The 10,111-nt window shown below is 34.3% G+C and overlaps 1 protein-coding gene across 1 annotated transcript; it reads right to left on the bottom strand.

The window, feature by feature from the left end:
* Window positions 1-256: 256 nt before the first annotated feature.
* On the bottom strand, window positions 257-10,111 carry LOC123527589 (zinc finger MYND domain-containing protein 12-like). The gene is made up of 8 exons (XM_045307163.2): window positions 9,921-10,111; window positions 8,127-8,268; window positions 7,040-7,211; window positions 5,228-5,397; window positions 4,194-4,316; window positions 2,330-2,453; window positions 1,750-1,895; window positions 257-1,284 (listed from the first exon to the last, which is right to left on the bottom strand). The coding sequence occupies exons 1-8, from the start codon at window positions 10,025-10,027 to the stop codon at window positions 1,165-1,167; spliced, it is 1,104 nt and encodes a 367-aa protein (XP_045163098.2). The 5' UTR covers window positions 10,028-10,111; the 3' UTR covers window positions 257-1,164.

The following is a 10,111-nucleotide window of genomic DNA, read 5'->3' on the forward strand; positions in this document are numbered from 1 at the left end:
TTTTGATTGCGATCAGGTTCCATTTTAACTTGACAGCATTTGTAATTGAGTATGTAAGAAATTTAAAGTATACAATGAGAAAGAAAGTAAAGTATTAGTAATTTGCATTGCAAGGTCAAAAGTATTATTTCTTCTGAGGTTTTACATGTTCTGCTGTAAAAGAACACATGTTAGTGCACAAAACTGATGTCCTCCAGATAAAACTGGCTCCCAGCCTATGAACAACTAAACACATGTAATAAACAACTAGCATTAATAATATTTATTACATTTTTATTTTTTCATTTTTATGCATTTTTTTTTCAATGAATAATAAGACGGGCATAAAATAACAAGGGTACAGTACAACATTTAATGTATCACAGGTGTTCTTTGTAAATGGAAAACATATCAGCAGCAGTATTATCTTTCTAGACATAAAATTATCTATAGGCCATATACTATATAACATTTTGTAAATGGAAAAAGTATCAGCAGCAGTTTCATCTTTCTAGACATAAAATTATTTACAGGCCATATATACTATATAACATTTTGTAAATGGAGAAAATACCAGCAGTAATATTTTCTTTCTAGACATTAAATTCTTTTGTTAATGGAACTGTATCAGCAGCAATATTATCTTTTTGGACATTAGATTCTTGGTAGGTCATGAACTGTAACAGTATTTTGTAAATGGAAAACTTATCGACTATATCTTAATAAACATTAAATCAGTTACAAGCCATAAATCATTGTATAATTTTGTAAGTGGAAAGTAATATCAGCAGCAATATCTTTCAAAATGTTGAACAACATAGGCTATTACTATATAGCTGACTGTTGATAGAAAATGTAACATCTTGTGTTGGGCCATATATCGGTACTAAAGAACAAAACATTATGGCTTTAATATTCTTAAAACATAGTAATCCAGTGTCATGAAACTAAATGTTTTGTTACCACAGCAGCACTCGGGGTTCAAAGAGATTCTTGGTTTACATACAGCTCTTTTTGGAGAAGGTTCATACGTAAGACACAGTCTTTACATTTGAACTTTCACATACTGCATCGTACAAATTTTCAAAAACCCAGGGCGTAGTTTCTTATTGACTGTACTTCTATGTTTACTTGTTTTACTGCTGTGATTTGATTGACTGACGTAAATAAATGCAGTCAGAATGTTCAGACAGCTTGTAAAGGCACACGCTCACAGTTCTTCATGAACTCAATAATCGAGCGTGACATTGTGTCATCGGGATGGCCTTCACTTGCAACAACTGCCTTCCGTCCAAACTCTTTGGCCTGAAAATGGAAATATATGTGACCTATGCTTTATCAATCTGTGAGACAGTAAGTCCATTTAATACAAATGTACAGGAATGAAGCCTCCACGGCTGTGAGATTTCATTTTGCTGACTTTGAATCACGTGCCCTTCACTTCAATTTGAAACAAAGGCCTTTGTGGGTTTAAAACTATTCAGTTCTACCCGCATCCTATCCCGTGTCTTAAATAATTTTCTGTTTAATATATATCAGTATCTTGATAATATCAATGTCTATATAATTAAAGGCGGATATAACACAGTCGAGCCGTATCATCTAGGGTTACTGTTCGTAAACGGTTGTAGACTTAAATTGAGGTATACATTATACAACTATATAGTTCAGTTGATTTTGGCGGACCAAATCGTCAATAATAATTATTTTCAGGTTGGTCAAGAAAATTATATATTCCTTCACAAAAGACTATAAATGTATGAAATTTACCTTGCTGATATCGCTAAGTACATAGTACAACATGGCAAGGGCATGACACACTCGTGCCATATCTTCTGGTTGTCTGTTGCTCTGGTGTTCTCTCATGTCATATACAGAGTTTAATACCTGGACTGCCTCAGCTTCCTGGGCCTCATCTAAGAGAAAGGGAAAATAATCTGCATCACCATACATATAAAAAAGGTCAACAATGTCTTTATTCAGAATGAGCTGCACAAATAACTCCAGGAATATGGAATATTGTACCTTGCTCAATAGGTATAGTTTGAATTGTGTTAAATTCTCTGGCAAGGTATATGTTGTCCATCATGATAGACTGGAGGACAGATGTCAGTTACTTGGAGATGACTGTCCAATATGTATAATGGAAATTCTGTTTTAAAACATTAAATCCATCAAAAATGAATTTTGAAACTTGTTGGTAACAAATTGTTGCAATTTAGTCATTGACCAGTAGATAAAACAGTTTTATTAAATATTTAATATCTCTCTTAACAATTTGCTTAGATCGTGTAAAAAAGTTTTGACTGACTGACATTTCATCACTGTCAAAAGTTAAAAGGAGTTTTACCTAATGAATCTTCCTGTTCATCAAACATTTCAATAATTAGTGGTCCAACACCTTTAGGTGTGGGTGGGGTACGTGTTCTCACTTTCACTATGTTATAAAGATGTGAATACCAAATATCTGTAACCTGAAATAATATATTAAAAAAAAGTCACCTTTTATTCCAGAATTAAAAATACTTCTGGCACTGTAAATACAGCTTTTTCGCTTTAATTATTCTACAGTACTTAACTCTTACCCCGCTAAATTTCTATAATGAACTTGCTTGCCCATCTTTCAATTTGTACAGTACTACTAACTGTTAAAAGGGTGCTTAGGCCTAAAAAAAAATCTTGGTTTCTGGTAACATGTTAAATTAGGGTAGGTAGGTCGGAAATTTTTATTTTGGATTTTTTTGTTTATTAAGTGAGACTTTTTGGAAATTATTTTTGGGTCAAAAACTGAATACAAGTAAGGGGGTTTTGCCTTTTGAGCATTAGTAAGTTGATTTTTTACATCACTGACCATGTTTAAAGCATAAAAAGTGCCGTTGTGCAACTTTTTGTTAAAAAGTTGAAAAAAATATTCTCCAAGACCATAAAAACATTTAGGGTCGGGCCAAATATTTAGGGTAGGTTGGGATACCAGAAACAAACAATTTTTTTTTTACGCCTTACCAAAAAGATACTGACTGAATATACACTGGTTGCAAAGGCAGAATCATTCGTGTTTAGCATGATAAGGGTTAAATTGTACAGCCTTCTAGGTAATTTTTTTTGTTCAAAAGTAAATTTGGCAATTATGTTAAAGGAAATGATATATAAAATTAAAACCTGAAGTGTCAGCAACTCTGCCTATATGAAAACATTTTTTTCTATATGAAAAATTCTTCTACATGTATATAGATTTCATGAAATTTAGGGAATATCCGAATACAGTATTCTATTTGAGGACACTATATAAGTATACCATATATATGCACTATACCCTTTTACAGTTAAGGTATAGGTCCATGTTTCGGAGAAAAAAGTTCGAACGTCATCAAATCATAGAAAGAAAGCATTGTTTTACCTGAAAATTTAACGGCGTATAAAACATTTATATTATTCTACAAAACCATTGTCAATTTACTGATATATGTATTGAATTCCGGAAAGGGACTGCATGAAGGGGCCACACTCCTGGACAGTTCAGCAAGTTTAAAAACTCACCATTTTTTAAAAGCTGTTACACGTCTTCGTTTTGATGCATTTGCAACATCGTGCGAGTGTTTAAACTTTACATAACTAAGTAAAACATCGTTTTTGACGATTGTTTACATTTATTTGTTTACAAATGACATTCTTATTTAAAGGGGGACAACTCATTCAGAATATTTTAAGTATCCAACTCTGTGGGACAGAACAGTAAAACATGTATTGGACAGATAACTTGTGTGTCAAGATGCTGTTCATTCATTCAAAAAATCTGTTGTTTTGTGATATACTGCTAAACCTTAAACCTAAGCAACTAAATGATGCGATCATTATAAAATAAACTATGTCTTCACATTGTTTATTGTCTGGTTTACAATGATTCAGTGTTCAGAAGCACGAGAGTTAAACCACCAGGGCGTTAGCTCACGTGTATCTTAATGATGAACCATGATAAATCAGATGATAAACAACATAGAGGCATTGTTTATTTTCATTCTAACATGCTCATTAAAACATGATGACAAAAATAAGTAATGAAGTGGGTGCCATGCAGCAAGCTGATGCCGTAATGTTCAGTCAGTGGTTTGCACGTCAACTGATTTATATGATCCCAGAACGTACAATGCCCGACTTCCTTCTTTCTTAAACTGACAAAAAATCAAACCATGTTAGAATGGAAGGCAATATTCTACCTGTCTATAGAGTGAGTCAGCCACATCCATTCTGCCTTGTCGGAAAAACACATTACCCATATGGTAATAACCACCTGACGTACGTATATCATGTGTACCAAACTCTTCTGAGGCGTGGTATATCTGAAAACAAGTACGGTAAGTACTATATGGCTTTTATGTTAACAAGAGCACCAATGCCTGCAAATGCTCACCTGATACTATAATCTAAGCAGTGGACTGCCTCTGCCATCACAAAGATGTTGACATATCTTTGTTTTTTTATCATTTAATATTGTATTTAATTATTGAGATTTCAAAGATTAAAAATACAGTTGAAAATAAGAAAATAGCACTTAAGTTTCTTTTCAATGGTCATAAGGTTTAATGCTTACACATGGTATTTGTAACACCAGTGAATGTAATTGTAAAGCAAAAGGGGAGATAATCATCGTTTAGGTGTTAACATCTGATAAGATCTAGAGTTATGGCCCTTGGCTTATATAAACACCTACTCAAGACAAACAAATGTGTAGCTTCGAAGCTATGTACAGTTACATTAGTCAAGAAAAAAGGAACTCAACAAAACCAGTGAATGTAATTGTAAAGCAAAAGGGGAGATAATCATCGGCTAGGTGTTAACATCTGATAAGATCTAGAGTTATGGCCCTTGGCTTATATAAACACCTACTCAAGACAAACAAATGTGTAGCTTCGAAGCTATGTACAGTTACATTAGTCAAGAAAAAAGGAACACAACAAAATTTCAACAAGAATTTGAAATACAAGATTTCTAAGCACAAAATGTTCCACTCTGGACAAGATCAGATACGAACCCTGACACCAATATGTGACCTTGACCTTTGAGATAGGAACCTGGGTCTTGCACATGACACATGATCTACTTGAAGCAAAAATAGAAACATTTTTGCCAGTTACTTACAAGACTGCTACATGACAAAGTTGGACAAAATCAGACAAAGCAAACACAACAAAAAAAAAACAAAATCAATAAGGTCTCTTTTCATGTGACAACTCATGTTTAAAATACTTACATCATTAGCAAGCTGCCTCAAAGCATCCTCATAATCACCTTTGGCAGCGTAGAGAAGACCAAGGTTTCTGTATAGTTTAGATTTTATTGCATTTGAACATTGTGGAGTTTTCAAAACAGTCCACTGTGCTTGTGCTAGATATTCTTCTGCCTGCTCTAGTCTACCTAAACCTGAAATGAAATATACGGAATAAAATCATGTTATTAATGCAAAACACTCATCATGTAGCATATAGTTGACTTTTTTTAGTCAAATATTCTCAAGAAATTCTGCTATAAAAATAATATCTTTTTGTTTGTGTCTGATATGATATACTTGAAATCATTAATATTTGTAGGGCTCTTATTTTTGTGGAAATTATATACTTATGAACAAATAACAGTCCCAATTTATTTTATATTCAGAAGTTGAAATTCACAAATTCATTTCCCCGCATAAAAGCCCCAAAATTAAATGATTTCACAGTAACCTATTATTATTTTTTAAATGTTTAACACATTTCCTTACACACTGACCCATTCCTGTGATATACACAATAGGCTTTGCACTGATCACTCCTGTGAAGTTTGGTTGAATTCCTAATAGCAGTACAGAAGAAGTACTAGAGATATCATATTCATAGCATTGACATATCAAGGGTCATATGACTTTGTGACAGACAGAACTAAATCAATTCATAACTTTATCATGACATCACAGTACATTAGGGGTTCTAATTGACCAATCAGAGAGCTGCATTTTCGAGTACCTGCCAGTTTCCACTTGGGTATTATCAAGTATATTTACAATGAACATATAGTGACTTTAGAAATAAATATCACACTAATTTAGAAATCAAAATAAGATTTTTCACTGCACATGCCCCAGATGATGCTACAAACAACCAAACTTTGAAGTTTCACTGAATTATTATATCAATTTAATACCTTTATTTTAGTTAAAAGTTTGAGATTTTACATAGGCAGTCTATGATAAAGTCCGAGTAAAATGTAATCAATACCCAAGTGAAATTAGTATCATTCCACAATGTTTTGGACATGTTAAAATTATGAATATGTCTCCTCCACATAATCAATGGACTTGTATAACATATTGTGTGATATATAAACAGACTGCTTCTTGTATATTTTTCACCCTTTTCAGAAAACACAGCTAGATGTAACTCAGACATCTGTAATCTCTATCATCAGCTTGATTTGAAAGTAACATTAAATGCGCATAAGCAACATGTCGAGCCTGCCCTTTGACCTCTAAGTATGACCTTGACCTTTAAGCTACCAATCTGGTTTTGCACATGACAAATCATCTTATCTAGGCAAACATTTATTCTGAAGTATTTAAGAATCTCTCAATCCATGGCTGAGCCACAGCCCGGAAAAGCAAAACAGCACCGAGGTTTGACATATGACCTCAAAGTATAACCCTGACATTTAAGCTGCCAATCTGGTTCTTGCAAGGTCTAACCGTGTCACTGACTGACTGAGGCAAACATATGTGTCAAGTTATTTAAGAAACCCTTGTTACATGGATTAGTTACAGCTCTGACAATCTTGGATGGACGCACATACACCAAACCACTATTGTGACAACTATGTCAAGCTCACCGCCAACAGGCTCAACAAAAACCAAAGTGACAGGATTCTTTGAGAATTAGAACCAAACATCTTGATAAGTTAGTATTCCTAAAATATTTTGGGTAGGCACAATTATTGTGGGTATGCAGCATGAGGGGAAATAAAGGATATTTTATTTTTGCTTATAAGACAGGGTATCAACAGAAGAAGCATGAAGGAGATAAAAAGATTAGCTTACCTATGCTAGCTTCACCAAGAATCAGATATGAAGGTACAAGTTCTATGCTAGCTAGACCATGAACATCTATGGCAAATCTCAGTGACTGCATGGCAGCTGGAACAGCCTGTTCGTGTTTACCCTCAAACAATAATTTCTGACCTGTTGTTCTTGTGAGATCTATCATTGTGCGCTGAAAGTGCAAACATTAAAACAGTTATTTCAAGTTTTTAGAGAAAGTCAAATTAATTAATTTTGAAGACACAGTCCTAATTTTAGACAATAATGTTGTGTAATATATCCACGATAACATTTTTAATATATCCGTAATATAGTATAGTAATACTACTATTGGATCTGTTTCCATGTTTTTAAATTGTTATGTAAGTTAGTTGTAAGTGATGGCCTATCGGAGATAAGTGGGTATATAATTTTGTATGTTGTGGCACTGATTTTTGACCTTATAAATACCAGGGGTCATCTACTGACTTACAGGCAACAATTCTAAGAACATTAACAGCAAAAGTCTTCTTTCATTATTAAACAGAAACCGTTTTCTGAATCCCAAAACAAGATAAGAGCCGTGCCATGACAAAACCAACATAGTGGGTTTGCGACCAGCATGAATCCAGATCAGTCTGCGCATCTGCGCAGTCTGGTCAGGCTCCATGCTGTTCGCTTTTAAAGCCTATTGGAATTGGAGAAACTGTTAGCGAACAGCATGGATCCTGACCAGCCTGCGCGGATGCGCAGTCTGGTCTGGATCCATGCTGGTTGCAAAGCCACTATGTTGGTTTTCTCATGGCGCGGCTCATTATTAAGTTTTCTACTGACCACAGGCAATCATCCTATGAAGTTTGAATACTGTAGGCCGAAGTATTTTATAGTTATTGAGAGTCATTTACTGACCATTTGCAATCATCCTATAAATTTTGAGCATTGGGTCACAAAGCATTCTATAATTATTGATTGGAAACCAAGTGGTTTACTGTCTGACAGACAGACTGACAAACTGATAGATTGACCAAAACTGAGCCAAACAATATAAACCCTCTCTTCTTCAAAGAGGGGAATATAATGACCAGCATTTAAGACCACCTATGCATACCTTTTTAGACTGAAGCTGCCGTTCTCTGTTTTGTCTTTCCTCCTCTGATGGCAGGAATGGTGCACTCTGTCGTAATGGAATAAGATTCTGACATATTTTCTCATGTATACCAAGCCAGTCTGCTTTCTGATGTTCCACACCACTAAAAAGAAACAACCATTGATGTAAAACAAATAAAACGTGACTTCTTTCAGTACAAATAGTTTTTTTGTGGTGTGGGTTTGTGAAGCACCTGGAAATAGGCTCAATTATTTGCAACAAGCTTCTTTAGGAGTGTGAGCTCAAATAGACATTTTTTCACCAACAACCATAGAATTGCAACAAGTGGGGTTACAACAAGCAAAGCAAAAATATTGCCATTTCAGAAGCATCATCTTACTAACTAGCTTGGCATTTATGTAAGGGGAAATAAAATTTTAGGGTTAATAAGGTAATAAGCATGACCGGAATTTTAAATGACTTAAAGCTAAAACAAAGGAAAGAAGAAAACAGAGTCGTCTAATCTTATTCTGTAAAGGTTTAAATAACACCGCGTCAGTACCAGTGGACCATCTAGTTAAACCTATACGTGTCACTAAAAACAAACACGAGGAACATTTTAACCTTATATATGCCAGGACAGACGTTTATAAGTACAGTTTCATACCTAATACACTACGCGATTGGAATTCTCTACCACGCAAACTCATTCAGAGATACAGAACCTCAGAAAAACCAGTGGATTTATTTATTAGTTTTATCAAAAAGTTGGACTAATTATAAGTTCCCAACACTTGGCGCAGGCGCGGTGAGAAAATGTTGATGAGATGTATCACCGTAAAATATCAAGATCAAGATCAACTGAATTGAAAGAAATTTTCTCAGGGGATGACACCTGTAAGTGGTCCTAGCTATAGAAAGAAATTAAGAAGCCCTTAAAAGCTCTGTTAGATCATTAACTGTTGTTGTTTTTTTCAGTCCTACTTTCTCAATGTTTTGTAAAAGAAATATTACAGATGATCAACTAATAACAACCAAAAGGGAAGTTTGAACAGTAACATGGATAAAATATAGATAAATACATCTAAGCAGAGATGCAAAGCTATTCACGATATCGACATTATGGATAAAATCCCGTTTTCCGGTATAAACCACTAATAAACGCCTGTTCCCGTTTTCACGGTGAGGGGGGTATCGGCCATTACGCTACATGGCGGTAGTGTATAGATTATCCTTTTTTAAAGTTTTAAACAAAGAAAATGAATAAAAAAAAGTATTGCAGATTATCATTAAACATTGTTGTAATTAAAATATAGCAAAAGTATCCTCAAAGTTTACTTTATTTTTGAAATTTTATCTTTTATTCTACACTGCCGCTTCCCTGGCTCGATACCGAAGGTGTGAAATTTTTTGCATTGTTCAAGATAAACAGATTATTTTTGCAAAAAACAATGTTGCCGAAGTCGTAGAATAGTATTTCCATTGTGAGAAAGTAAGATCTTTCATAAATTCTTATCTTCTGGCAAAAATAATCGCTCATAGTGTACACGGTCTTTAATATCGGTTAATCTCGCCGACCCCCCTATATCTACATCTTTCACCCAACCGTCGATTTCCGACTATCCCTGACCCTATGTACGGAAATACCGGAAAACGGGATTTATCAATAATGTCGATATGGTCAATATCTGAATGATAAATTTTTGGAATTCACAATGTAAAAGTACAACAGAAATACACGTTACAGGTTTATATATGAGATTCTCAGAAAGCGACAACTGGATGTAACATATTTTCGCGATATATTTTACTCACCAGTAATAAGTCACTCTACATTTTGTGCATTGAATGAAAGCTGGTTTCTGACAAAGTTCACAAAGTAATTTAATTCCCTTTGGATTTGCAAGTGGATTTAAAGTCATCTTGGATAGTAAATCTCTGCAAATATCTGATCGAAAGTTACATGTTCGCCATTTGTTTATACGGTTGCTAGTGAAAATGCGCAC

Source organism: Mercenaria mercenaria, chromosome 14, assembly GCF_021730395.1.
Source record: "Mercenaria mercenaria strain notata chromosome 14, MADL_Memer_1, whole genome shotgun sequence".
Taxonomy (NCBI): domain Eukaryota; kingdom Metazoa; phylum Mollusca; class Bivalvia; order Venerida; family Veneridae; genus Mercenaria; species Mercenaria mercenaria.

Excerpts from the sequence above, each read along its gene's own strand:
- LOC123527589 (XM_045307163.2), bottom strand. The coding sequence starts at position 10,027 with ATGACTTTAAATCCACTTGCAAATCCAAAGGGAATTAAATTACTTTGT. Across the intron at positions 7,212-8,126 it reads GGCAGCTTCAGTCTAAAAAG|CGCACAATGATAGATCTCAC; the intron begins GTATGCATAGGT and ends TTGCACTTTCAG. Across the intron at positions 1,896-2,329 it reads TGAACAGGAAGATTCATTAG|ATGAGGCCCAGGAAGCTGAG; the intron begins GTAAAACTCCTT and ends CCTTTCTCTTAG.